Source organism: Syngnathoides biaculeatus, chromosome 17 (assembly GCF_019802595.1).
Source record: "Syngnathoides biaculeatus isolate LvHL_M chromosome 17, ASM1980259v1, whole genome shotgun sequence".
Lineage (NCBI taxonomy): Eukaryota > Metazoa > Chordata > Actinopteri > Syngnathiformes > Syngnathidae > Syngnathoides > Syngnathoides biaculeatus.
The window spans coordinates 22955458-22977681 of record NC_084656.1 but is presented as its reverse complement, the minus strand read 5'-3'; the positions used below and the strand labels follow the sequence as shown (position 1 = coordinate 22977681).

The 22224-nt window shown below is 50.3% G+C and overlaps 2 protein-coding genes across 3 annotated transcripts; both read right to left on the bottom strand.

Moving 5' to 3' along the window:
* Positions 1-4559: 4559 nt before the first annotated feature.
* On the bottom strand, positions 4560-13322 carry ssh1b (slingshot protein phosphatase 1b). Its single transcript, XM_061801310.1, has 15 exons — positions 13200-13322; positions 11889-11926; positions 11211-11311; positions 11070-11134; positions 10208-10329; positions 10048-10116; positions 8814-8879; positions 7855-8049; positions 7600-7693; positions 7400-7528; positions 7259-7305; positions 6854-7000; positions 6558-6758; positions 5799-6393; positions 4560-5449 (listed from the first exon to the last, which is right to left on the bottom strand). Exons 1-15 carry the CDS (start codon positions 13266-13268, stop codon positions 5048-5050), a joined length of 2340 nt encoding a protein of 779 aa, XP_061657294.1. The 5' UTR covers positions 13269-13322; the 3' UTR covers positions 4560-5047.
* A 688-nt stretch (positions 13323-14010) lies between these two features.
* svopb (SV2 related protein b) lies at positions 14011-20016 on the bottom strand. Of its 2 annotated transcripts, none has more exons than XM_061802063.1 (16): positions 19881-20016; positions 19539-19660; positions 19384-19472; positions 19194-19292; positions 18009-18080; positions 17759-17883; positions 17491-17554; positions 17193-17318; positions 16500-16628; positions 16341-16417; positions 16178-16254; positions 16003-16107; positions 15475-15586; positions 15262-15343; positions 15096-15185; positions 14011-14292 (listed from the first exon to the last, which is right to left on the bottom strand). In XM_061802063.1, exons 1-16 carry the CDS (start codon positions 19943-19945, stop codon positions 14131-14133), a joined length of 1596 nt encoding a protein of 531 aa, XP_061658047.1. In that variant the 5' UTR covers positions 19946-20016; the 3' UTR covers positions 14011-14130. The 2 variants fall into 2 exon arrangements, with proteins under 2 accessions (XP_061658047.1, XP_061658048.1); XM_061802064.1 differs by having other exon boundaries at positions 16341-16414.
* Between the last annotated feature and the right edge of the window lie 2208 nt (positions 20017-22224).

Below are 22224 nucleotides of genomic sequence, written 5' to 3'. Positions count from 1 at the left end.
TTTTACACCGATTCCGTCTCTCCAGGAATACCCTCCTTTGTAACATGTCCAAGTCTACGGGATCCTCCTCTGGAGACAACTGCGCCACTCGAGCGCAGTAGTCAAAGTCCACTAAGCCTCGGTACTCATTGTCCAAGCGGTCCGGCGACGAAGGTTCCCAAGGACTGAGGTCCGCCGACAGACGACGTATATTGGACGGAACGCCGTAGGCGCCCCTTTCGTTCCACAAGGAGCACATGTCCTGATTGGTTCCAGCACCCCTTAAGAAGTCTTTGTGAACACCAAGAGTGTGCCTCCTCCTGGTCCTCTCCTCGGAACGGAGGTGATCTTTGCCTTGTCTGTCACCGGTCATCAGCTGAGCCGTTTTGAGCTTGATGAATGGGTTCTTGGGTTTTTTGGGAACTGGTGGAGGTGGACCTTTGGCTTTTGGCTTCCCCTGTTGTGTGACATCTGAGGACATTTGTACACTCGGTAATTCTTTGTCGGGCATGATATGAGTTAATGGCGGGGGGGTGACGACCGCAGTGAAGCGAAGGGGCTCGGTCTCTTTTGTGAGCTGTGCTAAATGTGACATACCTTCACAGCCGTCAAGGTTACAATTGACGGAATCCCATCGTTCCAGAGACTGTCGTAAAGAAGGTCTGCGGGTCTTAGAGGAAGACGCTCTGTCGAAGGCCTGGCCATCAACTCCCGCGACGTCGTTCACGTTCTTCAAAACGGTGTCGGCAAACCTGTCCTGACCTGTCGCAGGAACTTCCTCTTGGATTTTTCGCACCGCATCGGGCTTGTCAAAGTCCGAGGAGGCTTCACATTCCCGCCGGTCTGTCTCATGAACTCTGTCACCGTCTGTCTTGAATGTCCTCTTAACTCTCTCGTGATGACTCGTTGCGGAGACGCGCCGCACGTTCCCTCTCTCGAGTGTCTCGAGATGTCTCAGACTGCCATCTGTCACGTTCGCCAAGGGTTGACCCGGACTCTTTTCTGGCAAGTGATTCCTGGACAGTCGCGCGGCATCTACCGCAAGTCTATTCCTGATTGCTGATTGACGATCTTGTGTTTTCATCTCCTGGATGGAATGGACGTCGCTTTCTCCGTCAAGCGACGTCAAAGCGTCATCTCGTTCTAGGACCACAAAGTCCTCCTCGAAGCTTGGAAGCTTGGCTGTATCTCCGCTCTCCAATACATTCCCAGCGGCTTCCATAGCTGTCGTCCCCGAACTGGTTCCAGCCTTCTCCTTAAGCTCCGAAGTTTGTGTGCTCTCCCTGATGTTCAGACCACATTTTGAGTCCTCAGCTGTACCGAAGTCACGCCGGCCCTCCCCCTCTCCACCCACCTCTTCTTCTGTGGTCGCCTGAGCTCCATCCCTCAGACCGAGATGCCTGATTGGCCGCTCAGTTTGGGGCTCTATATGCTTCCCGCTCTGCTCCGAACACAAGGAACCTCCCTCGTCGGACGGGACACCCTGCCGGGCTCCCGTCTCTTCTCTTTTTTCCAAGGCACCGGGTGACTCGTCATCCTTGTCTTGCATCTTGTCCACCTTCTGACCCATGGTCACAGCCCTGTCTTACAGTCGGAAACCCAGCAGTGAAGACGCTGTATTAATAGCGGCGTAACAAGGGTGACATCACACAACAGGCGTCGCCTTCTATCTTTAAACCATCTTGAATCCCCTCTCCTCTATGTTCGTGTATTCCTCACACCCTCCCAAAGGCATCGCCGTCTATCTTCTGCCATTCCGCATTGGCAGGAATGCGCCGCCGCCTATAATTAGGTGGCCCTCGTGCAGCCGGTGAGTCAGGAGGCCAATAAAGGCAACCGGACACGTGAGATAGGAGCCGGTTGACAAGGTCACTTTGAAATTTAGGGGAAGTCCTACTTATTTGAAACGCACTTTCAGAAGGAAGGATCAGAACCTCCTGGAAGAGGCTTGTTGCAATGACCCATTTGCAGTCGGGGGAGTTACAAAGTACAGCACTTAAAACAAGTTGAGCCGGACTCGGGTATTTATTTTTGGACAACTTGTGACTTTGACTCCCTACCTTTGAACGCGATTGTCAATCGTTTCTACCATTGCTAGTTTCCGTACTTAGTAAAAAGTTTGTAGACCTGTCACTCTTTCCCACCTTCACAAGTGACAACGCGACGGTGAAGTCAACCGAGGTTGAGATCTCGTTTTGTTGAGATCACACAGCCACAAATATCTGTACTCCCACTTAAGTCCGGCGTGTGAGTACTTTTGCCACCTGCGCCGCGTTGGATGCCGGTCTTTGTTTGTTCCGACGATTGTTTTGGTTACGCCGCCCGACCAAAAGGTCACCCAGAGAACTCGCGGCTCAAATCGCAAGCAGCTCGACGCCCGGTCTAAATCATTTGTTTGGGCCTTGGCGGACGGTGGACGGTGACGGAAGGGAGGGCTTTACCGCAAAAGCGCGGGACAAAGCTCGGCTGGCTTTAAAGTGCCGTGGAGCGGACTGGAATGGCTATTTTTAGCCTTGGAACCAAACAGTACATACGCAAAAACAACAGGTTGGATTTTGAAGAGGACAGCGGCTAAAGAAAGTACGGTGGACTTTTGTCTTCTTCTTTTCCTTTCGGCTTGTCCCGACAGCATGTCATCTTTTTCCATCCAAGTGGACCTCTGTACTCATGACTCAAGCTCAAAAGGTGAACAGGGGACATATCGTACCGCGATTCCCGGCCTACGGGACGCACCTGGTTCTAAGTCTCGGTACACAGAAAGAGTTTACTGCTAACCCCGCGCTAACACAAGCGTAGCGCTAATGTTAAACTCTTTCCGCGTACCGAGGGTTACAACAAGGTGCGCTAACGCTAGTGCCGCACTAACGCAAGCGCCGCGCTAACTCTAGCGCCGCATAAACCGCAAGGTTGAAAGCGTATGAAAAAAGTCGCAGCTTGTCGGTAATTAGGCCTGCTGAATAATTATTTTGTAGATCCAGCGGAATTCAATATATTTTGAGAAAACTTCCACTCTCTTCAGCTTTGTGGCTGTCGCTTGCTGCCGAAAGATTTATTTGTCCCCCCCACCGTCTTCCTTTTCCTTTGCTCGTGGGTTCGTCCGCAAGGCGTTTTATAGGAGACTCGTGACTCGGAGTGCACAAGCTATTAGCCCGGGCTCGAGATTTTGCGTCCTCATGGTCCCGTTCGGAAGATTTATGACACAATCGCGTTCTCGCTACGCAGTATGGAAAAGAATAAAACACCATAAGATGTTAAATACATGTTTGTATACATCTTCCTCTGCTAGCCTACAGTATGTTTTGTTATTTTGTACTTTTTTGGGCAATATTTTAGAATGAATTTGACTTGTGTGAACATCGGCTCGTATGAAATATCCTATAATCAATATATTTAGCCTGCAATGACACAAGGAGCTGAAAAAAAAAAAAAAAATAGTCGTAGTGGAAACGTAATGTCTCATTTAAAAATACATATATATATGCAAAATATAATGGTGCTAAAAGATCACAAATGTAGTTTTTACATCATGCTAAGTTGTCGCATGCAGTAGTTGTGACGGTTGTATTTTATACTGTTAACCTTGGATATTTTCTTTCCTGTGAACTGCATCTTCTCCGAACGGCATTGAAATGAACTACTGACTTCTTTAGTAACAATACTGTATATTACATCAGAAGAAAGATGATGTGTATAAACAAAGTACAATAAAGTTAAATATACTGTGAGGAAAATGGTAATACTTACTGTGCAGGACGCCTAAAAAAACCAAACAACAAAAACAAAACGAAACGGGACGCTCTTCCCGGCTGTTTTCCTGCAAGCGTCTTAATGTGCATAACTTAATAAGAGTCTCAAGGAGGAGGCCCAAGATGACACGGTTTTGGGTTTTTTGTTTTTTTTTAACACTTTGAAAAGCTGGCGAGTTAGTTTAGCGTTCCGCTAGCGCTCTGCTCAGACAGTTAATTTAGCTCACATGAACATCTTTCCAAAGGATGTTGGATGTTGATCAGGATCGGGCAGGACACTTCAATTCGTTTGTGGCCTCTTAGCCACAACACGCTAATTGCTAACTGGTGATCACTTCGGGCTGTAGTCCACCTTGTGAGCATAAGCGGCTTGGAAAGTGGCTAGATGGATGTCAATCTTATACCTTCGCTATGCATCCGTTGTGGAACCAGAAATTGACACGGGGGATGGTGCTAACGGACAATCCTAGCATGTAGCCCAGAAGCAAAATGGCATCATCTTGGTCGCCACCGACCGCGCCCAAAACGACTCGAAGACGTCAGCCAAACAAGACACGTCAGTGGCGTCAGCGTCTCTGGATGATCCGCGCAGTTTTCTAGAAAGAAGAAAGCCGCAAAAGTTCTGGCGTCGCCGCCCTTGTTTCCAATTGGGCCAAGATTTTTCCTGTGCTCTCACTTGACAGGTTTGTTTTTTGGTGTCGTCGGAACACGAGGCCCACTTGAAAGTGGGTTCAGCTGAGTACACGGACTACATAATTTCTGGAGTCAAGAACAAGCACCATGGATCGAAGTTGTTGTTATTTTTATTTTGTTTATTTTTTTTAAAGCGTGGTCTGCACCAATGTAGCAAATGTGTGAACACGGCATTGCATTAAATCCAGAAAGAAATGAGCAACGTTTGGATCGAAATGTACTCTTGAGATGCAAAATCACGACACGTGGGCATAAAACATCGCCATCGAGATTCTTTGTGAATAATGTTTCTGGGTTACACCGATTTTTTGCGATTTATTCTTTTGGTTGCAATCTCATCGTTGAGACGTCCAGCTCAAGCGTCCCAAATCTGATCCTAGCAGCCACGCTTGAGTAAAAATGACGTACAGTCCCCCTCGAGAGGAAAAGGACTTGGTCGTCCTGTTCCCGTTTCCAGGTTTCAGGTTCCAAAAAGTTTTTGGGTCCAAGCTAGCCAGCTTTGTCTGGTTCCTACCCCTCACTTAAATTGGCCGTTCTGAAACTTTCTTGCCTAAGCTCAGACTACCCTGTCATAGGAAACCGTTACCCTCGTGAAACCAGATCAGCGCTGCAGACATTTGTTGTCCACGTCACTCGATTTCTGCGATTTCCGACCCGGCCTCAGGACCGGCCTGTCCTTCTGCCTCAGGCGCGTCCATGGCTTCTGCTTCCGTTGAAGCGCAGGCATGCGTGGGGTCTTCACAGCTCACGGGCGAGGCCAGTTTCTGGCGTGAAAGCGGGACCCCGGCAGAACAGCAGTACTGGACCGAGACCGGCGGGGCAAGATTCGGTAGGGACTGTGAAATGAAAACGGTCCCGGGGGGGTCGATGCAGATGGTGGGTAGGGTGGAGTGCCGAGAGGGGTTGAGGCGGTGGGAGCGCGACCCCGCCGGGCGGTCGCAGCGCCGACCCTGCGGTAGACGCAGGCAGCAGTCTTTGCAGGACTGGTACGAGGGTTTGACTTTAAAAGGGTTGTCCGTGCTGGCGCTGTCCTGTAGGCGGCAAAGTAACAGTCAGTTCCTCACCCCATGACCGTGCTATCAATCAAAAGTTGAATACTTGAGGTTTCCAGCCACGTCGACCCAACCCAAATTTCAAGGGGAAGATTTTGATCACTAAATTTGGACTCGAAATGTTGAATTGATATGAAATTTGGCCAAAATGAAGGAAATGTCTGCTAACTCTGAGAACTTTGGAATCGCTCTCTCATGACCTAAACAGTCGACCCGCACATATTCGCAGTCAAGTCCAGTATTTGCGGATTTTGGCCATCCGTGGCGGGCCTCCCTTCATCGGATGACGATTGGCGAGAAGGAAACGAACGAAGGATTCGGTACTCACGTCAAAGGCTGCCGGGCAGCTTCGCTTGGCGGCCAAGCGGTTGCTGTTGTTGGTGTTGAGGTTGGCCAGACCCAGACGGCTTTCCTCCACGTGCTTCTTCCCCTCCAAGGCGGCCATCTCGGCCTCCTCCTTCTTGGCCTCCTCCTCGTCTTCCTCCTCCAGTGTGCTGAACTCTAACCTCAGTCTCATGTCCTCAAGGGGGTCCAGACGTCCGCACGTCTGCGCTCCCGTCCCCCCGCCGCCGCCGCCCGGCAAGGCCAGGTGGGCCACGGGGAAGCCCTCGTCCTCCAGGAGGGCGTCTCGCTCCACGTCCTCGATCTCGATGAAGACCCTCTCCATGCCCAGCAGCGGAGGGCCCCGTACCGGCGTGGAGGGCTCGCTGTCCAGCGCCGAGTCGGACAAACGTCGGAAGTAGTAGTTGTAGTTGAGGGAGTCCAGGGGCTCCATCTCCAGACCCCTGCAGGGCGACGCCCCGCAGACCCCCCAGGCCTCCTCGTCGTCACCGCGCTGCCCGCTGACCTGGCCCGAGGCCGGCACGTCGTCCGAGACTTCCTCGTCCGTGCCGGGTCTCCAGAGCTTATTGTGACGCTGTTTGCTGGGGGCAGGGGGGGGGGGGGGGAGAGAGAACAAGGGTGGATGAATCGGGATGACTTGAAATATTTCTCCTCCAAATTTCGCAAAGGTCCGCTTTTCAGGCGTCTTTGAAACGGCTGTGGGGTGGCGCGACGGTCCTGAACGCGGAGCGTACCCCGGTTTTACCTGGCATCGAGGATGCCCTGGTATTCCGCCAGCTGCCTCATGAATCCGGCGTTGGGCTGAGCAATGGCGCGCTTGTGCTTGACAAAGTTGTAGGCCTTCTCCAGGGACCAGCCGTAGTCCTTCATGGCGTACGCCACCACCGTGGAGGCCGAGCGGCTCACGCCCATCTTGCAGTGGACCAGGCACTTGGAGCCGTTCTGCCTGCACGCCAGACGACGCAGGGACAATTTGCAACTACCTGCCGAGCGCAAAAAAGTAAAACCCACTTCGAGTTCCGTTCCCCAGAATGGCCTCACCTGGCTCTGGCAATAAAGTCGTAGGTGTCGTTCCAGTGGGCCAGCAGGTCGGCGGCGTCGTCGTCGTTCACGCGGACGTTGTGGTAGCAAAAGATGCCCGGGAAGAAGTTGTCGATCTCTCTGGTCACGTTTAGAATGTAGCCGACGCTGGAAAAACAAACCCCAAAAAATGAAATCTGCTTCTTTCATTCGTAGGAAACGGGAAGAGAAGTACCGAATTATGGACAGGTGATTAAAACGTTCAGCACTCATGAGAATGAGTCATAATGAGAGTGGAATTAATTTCGGGCTAGCAGAGTACAATTTTTGTGGGGAAACATTCAAAACTACGCATCATTTTCCTTCCATTTTGCAGTCCCGAAAAAGTAGATTTGTGTTTGCCGAAGAAAGCAGCAAACATCTCACCCGCATTCCCGAAGTTCGTCCAGGTTCGAAGCGTTCCATTCCGAGCCCTGCACAACGACCAAATTTGACGGGGCGGGATTGGCACGCAAACGTCAGCGAGAATGAGCGTCGGGTTGGTGGGACAAGGCGGCGGCGGCCCACCAAGTAGACGTGGTCGAAGATGGGCGTGGCCTTGTCCATCTGGCCCAGGATGAGCAGCATCTCGTTGTCGATGAACTCCTTGAAGCCTTTCAGGTCGCAGCTCATGTGTCGCTCCAGCTCGTTACGGATCTGACGCGGCAGACAAACGCGGGAAAATGCCTTGACGGCGCTAAGAGCGCGCGGCGGCGTGAGGCTCGCACCTCCTTGGAGGTGATGTTGTCCAGGTCTCGGAAGGTCATGATGGCGCGCAGCTCGGCCTTGATCAGGCTCTCCGTTCGCTCCCGTCCGCTGGGCCTGCGGGAGACGACGCCGCGTCAGAAAAGCGGCAAAAAACAAAACAAGTCGAGTCCAGTTGCCGCCGTTCGCCCTTTCACCTGGATGACTGAGAATTTAGCGACCCCCGTTGTGGCGTCACGCTAACGTCATGAGCAAGACGGACGGGACTTCGGACTCACCGGTCCCCGAAGGTGGCAGGGGAGTCGGGGCGAGCGGTCTCCAGGTCCGTCACGGCGTTCCACTCGTTGACGCAGCTCTGCTCGGACGACACGCGGCCCTCGTAGAACGCCGTCCACCTGAGCGACGGGCCGCCGGGGAAGTGGCTGAAGCGGCGGGACACCTCGCACGCCTTGTGCACCGCCTGGAGGGCGCACCTGTGCGTTGACCGCAAGATTATGACACGGACGGAGTGGCTAGAAAAAGTCGACGCGCCCCTGTTCAAATCTTCATATCCAGACTTTTTCCACCATTAATGTGTTGTACAAATCAACTGAGGGAAAAAAACTCAAAGAAATATTTTCAAGTTGAGATGCAAAAACAACTAATCATGTGCTCGTTACCAGAAAAAGTCAACTTTTTTGGGGTTCATCAGAGTCAGGTGGCAGATGGGCGCCGTCTCCCATGTATCGTGAATTTGCCGTGTGATTGGTTCATTTTGAACACAGCCACACCTCCTATTATAAGAGGGTGTGCACACTTATGCAAACACTCAGTTGCGTTTTTTTTTTTTTTTTAAATTTCTTTCATAGTTCCTTGTCAAAAAATGTATGTACCTCAATGGAATTGTACAGCGTGCAGTCCGCCTTCTGCCCAAAGTTAGCCAGCATGGACTCTGGCACTCCTGCGAGCCTTGTGAGGATAGGCGGCTTCGAAAAATGCACATACGGGTAATAGTCGACATTCATGGTGGAAAACGTTTTGAAATGATTTATCAATGTCACATTTTCTTTCATATGACAAAAACATGGCATTTGAACAGGGGTGTGTTGACTTTTGATATCCCATATGAATTGTCAGTTACGAGCCCGCCATCAGTCCTACTTTGACCAAGTGTCAGTACCCCCCACACCTGTGCCGGGAATCCTCCAAACTTGGACTCGGAACTGAAAGCCGAGGCCGAGCGGCCGTCCGTACTCACCACATGGCCTGCACCGAAACGGGCTTGAAGACGTGCGAGCGTCCCGCCGTCTTCACGCTGAAACCTCTGAAATATGAAAAAAAAAAAAAAAAAAAAACAGCAACAAGATGAAGGAGGTGAAGAAGAGTGGCGCATGTGCGCGAAGTAAACAGCGGCGGGGAGAGGGAGGCCTGGGGGGAGGGGGGGGGGCTGCATGGGGGCGACCATTCACCAACCCCCCGTGGAACATTCCGCCGCCTTGTTACACGCGCGCAATGTAACCGCGTCGACAGAAACTCTTCTCGCGCGACCAAAAAAACAAAAACACGCATCAAAAAAAGACCAAAAATAATCTAAAGGTCAATAAAAGTCACAATTATGAATTGCAAATATTTTAAATTCATTGTCAATACATTTCAACTTCAATTAAAAGTGTTTAAGTCAGAGCAGAATTATCTGCACGAGTTACAGATTATTATTGACCAAACCGGGGGGGGTCGCCGCGACCCTCGTGAGGATAAGCGGCAAAAGAAAATGGATGGATAAACTGGGGGGTGTCCAACTCATTTTTGACACGGGCCACATTGTAGTTATGATTTCCCTCAGAGGGCCGTTATGACTGCATCCATAAAAATCTTTTAACGGCTCATCATTTTGACACGTGAAATATGTAAATTACTTTTGGAATCGGAAATTGGATGTATGGTAACATATATACCTCAGCGTTATCATTTATGATGATGCAATTGGAAATTTCGGTACAGAGTTGAACAGGAAACGCGGAAGTTGACATACATGATTTGCCGTCGCGGGCCTTGTAAAATCATGCGGCGGGCCGGATCTGGCCCACGGGCCTCGAGTTGGACACCTATGAACTCAACAACATGAATGTAATGTCGTATGAATTAACATATGGATATTACTGCAAAAATCATGCAATACAATCTGAAATGTCACAAAGAAAACAGCAAGTCGGCATCTTTTCGCTCTCCCGAGCGCGTCGGTATCGGGCGTGAAATCCGGAGCGCCGTCCGATTTCGGAACGTCGTCTAAAGGTCATTTAAGCGCTCGCTAGTGTGACCTCCAGTGGACAAAAGTGGCAACAGTGACAGTTCCTTTCGCTGGCTTTGGGCCTCGCCCCGTACGTTGGACACCCGTGCTTCGGCTACCAGCGCCAGTTTTGCGTTTAGCGGGAATAAAATCTCTGGCGCTTCAAGGGACGATTGGCGGCGATCTCCGGCAAAGCTCGACTCACCCGTCGCCGTCCAGGCGGATGTTGGCGTCGCTCCACAGCGGCAGGACCATCCCGATGGAGCAGCTTTTCCTAGCGGGGCAACGGCCGCCGGTTAGAAGCCCGTCGGGAGAGTCGCGACGCGACGCGAGGCGACGCGAGGCGACGCGAGGCGACGGGCAACCTGTCTTTGTCGGCGAAGTCCATCCCGAGGACGGCGTTCTCCTCCCCGTCCCGATGGCCGCCGGTGTACACCACCAGCATGTACCGCAGGCGCTCCGAGCGGCCGCTCTCCAGTCGCGCCGCCTGACGGAAGGCCACCGCGTCGTCGGTACGAATGCGGCGTCAAATCGCCACAAAATGGAGTCCGCGTGGAGCAGGTATTTCGATAGAGATACGTACACACGTAAAATGGTGTGAACACGACAGACCCCCTTCTCAATTTCTTAGATTTTTGCAGTTGTTTAAGATCATCAACCCATGTGAAATTATAAATGAATGTTTTTTCACGGTGGTTTCATTTATTAAAGGAAATAAATTTGTCCGTTATCTGGCCCGGAGGGGGTGGGGGGTGGGGTGGCCGAAAAAAGACACCATCCAAAGAGTTGAGAAATGAAGTACAGTCATGCCTCGGTTCTCCACCACAATCCGTTCCAGAAAACGGTTCGAGAAGTGATTTGTTCGAAAACCGAATCGATGTTTCCCATTACAATGAATGGAAAAAGAAATAATGCGTTCCAAGCCTTAAAAATTTGGCTTTTTACTGCATTTTTTTAGCTTTCCCTGATAATAAAATGCATCGTAGAAATACATGTACGGTTTAAATACTTTATATAATAAACTCATTTAAGAAATAGATTTATTTTTTGCTTAAAATCTACGCTTTCGTAGACGTTGACGTATCTGTAGCGACTGTAAAAAAAAAAAAAAAAACTCCTAAAAACTGAAAGGAAAATTTTCCCCTTGTCAAGTTGAAGTTCGTTAACAGATGAGCATGATGATAGGAAAAAAAAAACAATAAGAATAAATAATAAAAAAAGAAATACCATCTTAATGCGATCTTCCGAGCGGAGGCTCCTAAACATGACCTGCAGATGTTGCGGCAAGTCACCTGGAAACAAACATAAACAGGATTTGTTTTAATTTAAAAAAAATTTTTTTTGGGGGGGGGGGTGGGGGTTTCGTACCCGCGTGTGAGCAGTTGGTCGCGGTCTCGGGGCACTCGGCGCTGCCGCCCTGCTGGAGGAAGAGGGCGGCACCCTTGACCATGAAGAAGCTCTCGTTGAGGCTGACGGCGACGACGACAAAAGAAAATAATTTTCGGTATCGTCTTCATCATCATCCCCAAAACATCCAACATTAATTAGACACTCTAAATTGCCCCAAGGTGTGATTGTGAGTGCGTCTGCGATTGGCCGGTGTGCCCCACCCGCCTCCTGCCCGTTGACAGCTCCCCGCGACCCTCGTGAGGATAAGCGGCAAAAGAAAATGGATGGCTCCTTTTCGCTGGCAGACGTTTGGCTAGAGAAGTGGGACGCGTCACGACTCGGGTTGCGCGTCACCCGCTTCTCTCGCCAAAAAAAGCGTCGCGGACGCGGATCGCTTGATTGAAGACGAAAGAGCTCAGAGGCGGGAATGGGAGTCCGAATTCTGGTTTGCACCGACCGACCCGGCGTGACCGGCTGCCGACCGGGCCACGGTGTGCCCCGCTTCTCTCACCAAAAGTCAGCGAAGGCTATAAAAGGCTGTCGGTCGGGACCCTGACCGGCTGGCGACAAGTATGGCTATTGCTGCCCTTTTATTCCTCCATATCAAATGTTTTAAGCAGGAAAAAAAATGTCATTGGAAAATTGGGAAAAACTCACCATTGGTTATTCTTGCGATCATCGTCACTTCCAAAATTCTGCAAGACAGAAAAAAAAAAAAAAGAAGCATTGAAAGCGGAACCAACGAGCGAATCTGTTTGACTCGAAATCCCGACGGGACGCCCAAAGAGTCTTTGCAAGTATTCAACGCCAGCGGGGGCTCGTTTTGGTCTTTTGGACACGGCAAAACAGTTCCCAGATTTCACTCCCTTTTGCCCCAAAAACATTGACATAAACACACCTCACACACGCATTTGTACATTTCGACAAGAACATACACACGTATGTAAAAAAAAAAAAAAAATCACATGAAATATGAAAGACAAATTATCTTAACCAACTACAATATGCAGTTACATGAGCACCGGTATCAAACTCGAGGCACGGGGGGCCAGATCCGACCCGCCACGTGATCTCATGTGGCCCGCCAAGGAAAATCGTGCGCGTGAACTTGCATGATTCACGTGAAAATCTGTAGCAAAATTTCTCATTTCGTAAATGATAGAGCTATTATTAGCATTTTTTTGGTGTTACCAAACGTGAAAATTGTAAACAACAGCTTTGATTTCTGATTATTAAACTAGTTCATCATTTTTGTGTAAATATAGTGGTGATTTTGATGGTTTCCGAATCATGACTACTATGTGGCCCGCAACGAAAATGAGTTTGACACCCCCGCACTGTGGTAGCTTCCACATTGTACTTGACAAAATACTAAAACAAAAGTTCAATGTGAACACGTGTCGTCGTTCGGTTCTGTCCAATTTCAAATCTCAACTGTGATTTCCGAAGCTAAGAGTTGAGGTGCTCGGTTAACATGTTGGAAATGTGACTTTAGGGTGTGGGGCTCGTCCAGTTCAGGGTGTGGTCTCCCCAGATAGGCTGGAGCACCGTTGTGAGGATAAGATGGATGGACGGATGTGATGGAGCTTCAGTAAAACGGGCCTCGTGACGCCACTGTTTACCGCTGCGGAAAATGACAGCCCGACGAATTCAGTTGAAAAATCGCGTCCCAAGACGGATCCAAAAGGCTCCAACGATGTCACGCTCCGCAAGACCGCCGGGGAGGGGGTGGGGTGGGGGGGGACTTTGTGGTCCGACGCCGCCCCCTGCCGCCCGAAGGCCCGAACAAACCTGCGTAGGACCATTTGGGATGCGCCCATTGTGAGGATTTCCACCTTCTAAATAAGAGCAAATATTGGGAAGGGCTCCCATCCGATCAAAACCGAGCCCCGGTATTCGTCCGGGTCCGGGCCAGGAGGACTTCGTTCCTGCGACCGCAGCATCGCGGTACCCGGCACGTCCACGTACCTCCCCCTCGCTGCTGGCCGACGGCGCCGCACTGGGGCTGGGGGAGCGCTGCACGGTCACCAGGGCCATGGCCGGAGGATGCGGAGGCGGAGGCGGAGGAAGACCGGGATGCGGTGTTGGGGGGGGAGAGATGCGCCGAACTCGCCTCCGCCGGTCAGGCCGGGCGACGCGGCTCCTCGCGCGGGTGTCGGTCCGCGGCCGCTCCCCGCACGGCCACCACGAAGAGGGGCGTCATGCCGCCGCCGCCGCCGCCGCCGCCGCCGCTCATGACATCCACGCGTGGATGGAGACAAAACGCACCGACGCGTGTGCGCGCGCGCGCGCGCGCGAGCATGACGTGCAGCTTCGCGGGGGCCGCGTCTGATTGGCTGGCCTAGTTTGCCTGTGCGCTGTCATTGGGCCAATGTTGTCAAGGTGACTGGACAGACTCGGAACAGATTAAAAAAAAAATAAAATAAATAAAAATACGGTGTATATATATATATATATATATATATATATATTGCTATGCACCGTGGTAGCAATAATCCTGAAAAAAAATTACAATTAACCTACTAATGAAATATAAATTAATACGACACGATAGTTTTTTGTACTTACAAATAGAATTGGGGATAAAAATACTCGTCGTTCTATTCTGACTTTGAAATTGGAAAAAAAAAAAAAGTCAAATGCAAAAATAACGTGAGGGAAATTGTCAAAATGACAATTCACATTTTCAAATTCGGGTCAATTGCACATATTTTGGACTCATGAATAGCGAGGGGGGGGGGGGTGACTTTTTAAACAGTAAAGTCAGAGTCCGAACAAATAGTGTTAATGGCATTTAATGAACAAAAGAGATAAATATTGACGTAAACAGTCCAGGATAATGTAACTTTTTTTTTTTTTTCCCCCAGTCCATCTTTGAGCACGGGCAGCGGCCGGCGGTTCAGGTGGCCCTTTTGGCAGACCCGAGCGCGGGGGTCCGCTCGGACTCCTGGAGGCCCCTCCCCGACGTCTCGATGGGCAGCAGCAGGCACGAGAGGCCGGCCAGGAAAGAGCACAGGCAGTACACCGTCAGCGTCAAGAACACGGAATGCCTGAGCAGCACCTTTGGGTCCCAACATTTCAAAAAGGTGAACATCAAGGAACCGGTCTGGGCACCTTTTTGTTTTGCACTTCTATTCGGGTAAAAAAAAAAAAAAAAAAAAAGTCCCCGAATTGCATTGCAATCAATTTGTTGTTGTACAAGTTTCAATCATTCTATGGCCACGTTCGTGTATGAATTGATTGCCATTCTTCCATAATATTATTAATTTGTTGCAGAGGTTAAAAAAAAAATATTTGTGAGGATTGTATTATCCATTTATGTCTTGCTACCACTTGCGTTCATCATTAGCGCAACATCAGTGCTAATTGCGTTGACCCGCCTATGGAATTTTGCAGCGTGTTTTAGCATCATGCTAGCTGACTTTGAGGCTAACGTATGAATGAATGATGAATTTTATTGAATACATTTTTTTGAATTTTTATTACAAATTTTTTTTAAACGCAGAAGTGTAACTGCCTTTGATTTTAATGCTTAGTTGAACACTAAACACCTCCAAGTTGACACCTTATGCCGGTCATATCTCAATTTTGCACACAAGTCAAAGCAAAAATAATTTTTAAAAAGGACAAACAAAAAAACAACAACTCATAAGTTGGGTCACTTGTATCAAGGAGTAATTTGTATATATCAATTTTATCCTAAAAAAAAAAAAAAAAAAAAAGCTGTGCTTCACAGCAATATAATAAGCAGATGCAACAAATATCTTTTTTTTTTTTTACGAATTGAACGATTGAGTTATAAATGTATCAATTATAACGTTACATCAATTTGTGACGTTCCTCACACATTTTTTTATTTTTTACCTGTGCCACAAAGGGCGTGATGAGGGCGCCCAGCCTGGAGATGGCGCTGCAGGTGCCGATGGCCAACGCTCTGGTCTCCGTCGGGAACACCTGACGGAGCGCAGCGGACGCTTAAGACTCAAACAAAGGTTTTTGGGGCGCACAAGACCGCTAGGGTACCCCGTACTTCTGGCGTGTACACGTAAACAACTTGGTATCCGCCCGAGATGAAGGCTCTGCCGATGAAGATGAAAACGGTGAGCGTCGTCCTGGGGAAGAGACAAAATTGAAAAGGGAGACGAGACTTTCGGCGTTCCGACGGGTTATCGTAAGAGAAAAAGATCACGACGCACAGACGAATTTACGTCATCCCGCATAAAACGTTCAGCTTGTCACGGACCTGCCGATGCAGGTGTACAAGGGCAGGATGCTCAAGGTGAAGATGAAGAGGGGCAAGGCCATGCTTTTCTTCCTGCCCAGACAGTCCACCGTCCCCAGAACCACAACCAGGCCTGACGGACAAACGTGATGGAGCTGATGAGCATGAGCAAACGTGCACATAATCCGCGATGGCAGCAGGTTAGCGGACTTCCTCAACTAGGAACCTCCCGCAAGAGAAGCTGCGCCACTTGGCGAGATTCAAACCTTATCGTGACTCCCCCCGAAATTTTGGCTCGGATGCGTTAATGACCAAAAACGTTACACGTGCATCATGACATCTCCAGTAACAACCCAGGCTAAACTTAGCTCCTCCCTGACATGCAAAGCTTACTTGCCATTTCCTCATTTCTGGAAAGGTTTAGAATTGCCGCAAGATGGAAGCTACTTTCCTTAGCCCACCTATGGCGTTTCCCATTGTGCGTTAGCATGAAGCTAAGAGCCTTCGCTCATGTGGTTTGCTTGACGTGGCTCGCACGGAAGCGTTCACCTGGAAATTCAGCAAAGGTCGTCCATAGCAAGTCTCTGTAGTCCTCCGACGTCAACAATTTGCATTCCAGACTACAGGCCGGTTCGGCTTTGGCCCCCTGCGTGGCTGGAGTTGACATCGAGGTTTTGCCGGTTACGCGCGGCGGCGAAAGCGAAAGGCCGACGACGCGACTCACCCCCACACGAATCTCCGGATTGGAACATCTCTGTGGTCAGCAGGATGATGCCGTAATAGGTAAAAGCGAAGGAAAACCTTGAGTCAAAACAAAATCTTGAAATGAAAAACAAAAAAACAACGCCGGGCAACGTGTAAAAATATGAAATCTTTGACAAGCCGACCATATGAACCAGAGGAGAAGCGTGGTTTTGTAGTACTGTCGCGTAAAAAGGTCTCGGAGACGCCCTCGGTCGTTCTGCTGCATCCCGGACAAAAAAAAAAAAAAAATGGGTGACGCGTGCAAACGGACGTCATCTTGGTCAAAAGACGGATGGCGTCACCTGGAAGCTGCAGACGATCCTCCCCCGAGGTAAGGCCTTGCCGTTGTCTCGGGCGATCCTCTCCAACGTCGCCACGACTTTGCCTCGGTCTCCGTTCAGGAGGTCGAAGCGAGGACTCTCGGGCAGCCACTGGGGTGGGGGGGTGGGCACAAGCCAGTGTTAAAACTGTAGACCGGTCCCAAACTCTGCTTTTATGGTCCCGAGAGCCAAGATAAAAGCAGAGGGTCGCCTCAGGATTGCCATCCGGCTTCGAACTTTGCCAAACAGATACGAGCGTTCGTCTGAAGAATCCCATACCGGCTCGCCCGTGGCCGGGATTAAAGATGTCCGTCGCCCGCCGCGGTTAACCCGGAGAGGAGGAACGCGGCTTCTTCGGCAGAAAGACAAGAGGAAAGTACAGAGCCTGCGACTGAGGGGTGTGCAGAATTTTGCACGGTGGGACGACGACGGGAAAAGCTCGAGAGTTGCTTGACGTGAGGATTACCAAAAAAAGTTGAAACGTTCTGGACCCGAAGAGAGCAGCTGGAAAGGAGAGAAGTTGAGGGAGAGCTTGTGAAAAGAGTCAAAGGTCAAAATTTGAAATCGAGGGCCGTACCCCAACGGTAGAATCTGACCCCGAGGTCAAAGAGAAATTCAGGAAGGAGGTAGACCGGACGGACCGTGGGCCAATTTGGGAAGCGCCGACATCCCTACCGGGCAGAAGCACAGAAAGACGGCCAACGGCGCGGAGGACAAGGCCAGCAGCCAGCGCCAGCCCAGGGTGGGCATGATCCACAAGGCCAGGAGGACCTCCAGCACGGCGCCCAGAGACCAGAAAGCCTGGAAAAACAAAACAAAAACAAAACGAAAAGAAAACGCTTCAGTCCAGGGGAGGCCTAACGAGGAAGCTCCGGGGTCGCCTCAACGAGATTGGACCTCAGCTTAACCCCATCAAAACGCCAGAAAACTTTGAATTGGCATTGTGCAGTGAACGCGATGCGCGTGTACCGACCGCCATCAGGGTGACGGCTAAGCCCCGCCCCTTGGACGGAAGCAGTTCGCAGTACAGCGTCACCCTGCGGAGCGAGGAAATGTGACAAACCATCAATACGTCAAATCGATACAGTCGATTCATTGCCAGGCCCGGTGACTAAAACGTCGCAACGCCAAAGCTCCAAAAAGCGGCCCGACAAGCAAACTTCATCGAGAGAATAAATTCCCTGCCCGGCTCGAAACGGAAAAAGAAAAACTATAAAAAAAAAAATCAGAAGCGCTCTCACGATTGATGAGTTCCTCCGATGCCGAAGCCCACCAGGCCTCGCAGCAGCAAAATCCAACCAACGTCCGGCGCCAGCGTGCTCAAGACGCTGTAGTAGAAAGTCCAAAATATACAAACGGTCAGCCCCTGCGTTTGCAATCACAGGGACAGAAAAAAAAAAATTAGAATCATCATCGTAAAAAAATAAGAACCACAACACGTGCGAACGGCAGGACACAATCGCCGCGCGGCAAAACGGCAGCTGGGCCCACCTTTTTCCTGCCGTACTTGTCAGACAAGTTGCCCCATAAGGGCGAGCTGATCCCCATGCCGGCAAACACCACCTGAGGGGGTGGGGGGTGGGGGGGGGAAATTTAAGAAAAATAATTTCAAAACAACAAGCTAGACCGGATTCACAGCCCAAGAGCACAATTTCCAGGGAATGTCCATTTTCGACCACAGTTATTAACGTGTTATTACAACTGTTTTGCATACGTCTAATGTGGCTTATTTGCATACACCCCTAATGTAGCATTTGCACATACTTCGTGTTTTTTTATTTATTTTTTTTTATTTCCGCCACCTTTCATGCCAATCTTCTCCAAGTGTGGGATGTGGGCTCCCTCTAGCGGAACGCAAAAGAAACGCTGAATTCAATGGAAATTAAAAAAAATAAAGCAAAATACATTTTTTTACTTTGTTTTGTTTTACCTCAAGGATGGACGCTTTTTCCCCCCAAAATTAAGTACACTTGGGGAAAAAAATTATTGTCAGCCCCAATAAAATTTAAGTATTTGAAAATGACAAACGTAAAAGTTAACTTTATTGAATCAAATGCAATGACATTTTAATTTAAATTATAATTTGTATTTCACTTATATGTGCACTAAGTGAATCATTGAAATATGTATATATTTTTCATTATTTTCCTATATTTTAGCTGGTGTTCATAACGTTCGTGCAGGGCTCAGCAACCTTTTTGAGGCTGAGGGCGACTTCGTGAGCACCGATTTGCATGAAGGGCTGCGCGACTTGTTCGCGGCAAACTTCACACTCAGTTCGTTGCACGTACTTGAAATATTTTTGTTTTAATTCATTGTAGTAAATGACATTGCAGGTATTTTAAAATTTTAATTCGCGTGAGCGAGTCAGATTCAGAATTGAAAGCACAAATAATAGTAACAATTTGTAGGCCGATATGGTATTTTTAGAACATAGCTCGCGGGCGCCGGATGTGGTCGTCCCCAACCCGGTGCCCGCGGGCCAATGGTAGCCCGCGGGCACCGGGTCGGGGACCCCTATCTTAAAGCATCTGACGACTTTTTAAGCTTTTCCTGCACACAAGCCGCCGATTATCAATTAATCGAGTAACGAGTGATACACCCGCTTAATAGCAAAGCGTGCGTTTGAAGGGTCGCCCGAGGAGGGGGTGTGGCTCGGTCGTTGGGGGGCTTTACCGAGGTGACGAGAGCGACTTTGTAGGCCGGCAAGGTCCACTCGCAGTGCAGCTGCGGGCCCACGACGCTGAGGATCATCATCTCCATGGCGTCGGCCACCTGAAACCGCACACTCCAAATTGTCCCTAGGGGGCGCCGTGGGGTGCGGGTGTGTGGCTCGCTATTTCCCAAAACAAAAAGTCTCCTTTACCCAAGAGAAGCCGGTGAGGAACAACAATTTCCACTGGAACCTTCCGAAGCCGAGGGCGTCCAGGGCCTCGTTCAGGCTGAAGGAACTTTCTGCAAATGACGTCACGCCGTCAAATACCACAACCGGTCGCCCCCCCCAAACACACACACACACACCTGGGGTCGGATTATTGTCGGCCGCTGGCGAGGAGGACTTCCGGCGTCCGATGGTCGCATGGCAGCTTTCCTCCATGGAACGCGACGATTCCCCATTAGGACCCGCGTGGCCCCCCTCGGGACTAAACGGCAGCACAAGAACGACGCCGCTTCAAAAATCACGATCATGACTGTCAAATCTCGACTGTCAGCAAACACGCAAAGACGCGCGCGCATACGGATGGACACGGACACACGGAAAGACACGCGAAAGTGGGCCGAAACGGACCCGCACGAACGTCCAGAAACGTGGAAAATAAACACGCCGCAAACGCGTCGCGGAGCCCCAAAACTCGTTCGTACTTGTTGTTTTCCGGGTTCTTCCAGCGCTTGTAAGTGACGGTCGTCGCCGAGCTCAGCTTCTCCATCCGGTCGCCTCGGCCCACTTCGAGCAGAACCACGCGCGGAACGCACCGCACCGGACCGGACCGCACCTGAAAAACGGGAAAGCCGGGGCGGGGTTTCCTGCACGCGGAAGCGGAGACGACAGCCGGTCTCGGGTGGCTTTAAAAAAAAAAAAAAAAAAAAAGAAAAGAAAAAGCTCGACAGTTGGCGTCAAATCGAATTTGTTCTTTCCATTCGATTCGAGTTGCTGCGGTGCAGATTCTTCATGAAGAAATCGAACTCGAAACAAATTAGTCGTGAAAGCAAAACCAAAAAGTTCCCATCAAAACTCAGAGAAGCCGAAAGTTGGACTTGGCGGCGCCGACGCCTCACGAATGAGGTGGCGAAATTAATAAGAAAAGCAAACTTGGGGACTGAGCAACCCATTTGGCGAAGAACCGACAACACGTTCGTCTTCTGGCGCTCGGGTCGCCGGGCCAAATGGGCCGAGAGTTTGTGTTATTGTCGTTGTATCGTGTATATATTTAAAAAAAAAAAAAAAAAATGAGCGCATAAACATATTTAGTGTCGATCATGCAGGTTTTCAAGTCCAAACGAGGGCCGAATATCAAATGATTCTCTTTTTTCACGTTAGTTCTGCTAAACAAAAGCGCCAGTTTGGACTCAATCGATTTATACTCGTCACCAATTATTAATATTGTTTTATTTCAGGTTGAAGGTCGCCTTTCCGGGTCAACTCCACTTGACCTTTCCAGTGAACGGCGGAAATGCGAGCGCCGAATACCCTCAAGCTTCCCGTGCGGGCCCGGAATGTTTTTAATCTGCCGGGTCCGTGACAAACGCGACGGCGGCGTTGGTGCCGAGACGGCCACGGTCACGCGACGGCGTCGTCAGCAAAAAAAAAAAAAAAAGTCGCTAAGCCCCCCCGAGTATTTACGGCGGCGATGTTTAAAATGAAGAAAGCGTCGGGACGCTCGTAAATAGCGCCGGCCCGTATTTATACGGCCGGTTCGGGCTCGCCCGAGAGCAGACCGAGCCCGAGCGGAGCGTCTCCGACCGGCGCCGGCATGGACGCGCAGGTAAGGCAAATCCGGGAGGCGTCGGGTCAAACGTTGCCGCCGTTCGGGACCGACGTGAACGCGCCGCCTTTTCATGCCGTGGCCTTGCGCCCGTTTTGCATCCTTTGACGTCTTTTCCCGAGTCCTCGTGTCTTTGTGTCCGTCTCAGCGGCCAGAATTTCGACACTTCCTGCCGGATTTATTTTCCCTCCTCCGGTCAGGCCCGTGAGCACAAACGATGACGCCGTGTTCTCAAGTTTACGTCAGCGCTGCGTTCGGTCCATCAGCAGCCGGGACGGAACCTTTCCGAGTCTTCATTGGTGTCCAAACGCGAAACGGAGCGTTAAACACTAAGGAGAAGCCAAAGTCGTCGTCGTCAAACTGAGAGGAGGCCGACGCCACGAATAAAGAACGGAGCCGGTTTTCACTCGATCGAGCTCCAAAAAACTCGTCGAACGAGCGGGCGGAAAGCGCGAGAAAGTTAAAAGAATAACAAAAAAAAAAAAAAAAAACAAACAAACCCCGAGGCTACGTCTGCCGTTTGTTTTCTTAACACCCAAAAAAGTTCAGTTCTCCGGAAACAGATCCGAAATTGTCCATCGGAACGGGACGCGGGAAAATAGCGTCAAGCGCAAGTTTCGCTTTGTTATCATCAGCTGAAATTTGGTTCAAAACACGCGGCAGGGTTGAAACTGGGAAGAAAGATTTTTCTGGGGAAAATTTCCCCCATTTTTTTAGCGGCTCCTCCCGCGTTCAGCAGTATTTCGCGCTAACGCTTTCCCGACATCGCGGCTCTCGAGCTCAGTTTGGAATTAGTTTGAAACGAATCCGACTAATCAAAGATCAGTAATCGAATACCCGCGCTTTCATTTTATGGGCAAGACCGGGAAGGCCGGCGCCGAGGACGGATCGGGTTTCTCCATCCTTGTATTACAGTCGAACAGACGCGCCGCGCGCACAAAAGCGCAGAATGAGCATTTGCTGCCGGAGCTCCATCGATGTTTAAGCGGTCCCGGTCCGTCAAGGCCCGCGTAAGTCCTTGCTACCTCGTTGGGACAAGCTAGGAAGCAGCAGTCCTAACTTGCTCCTCACCGTCGGTGGGCGGGGGGAAGACACGAGAGAGAGGAGAGGACTGCTGACAGGTGCTTTTGTTGAGCAACTGGGGTTCCACCCTGGGTCTACCTCGGGGCCACCAGAATTGCCACTGAGGACAATGTCGACCTGAAGAATACCGAAGAGCTTCC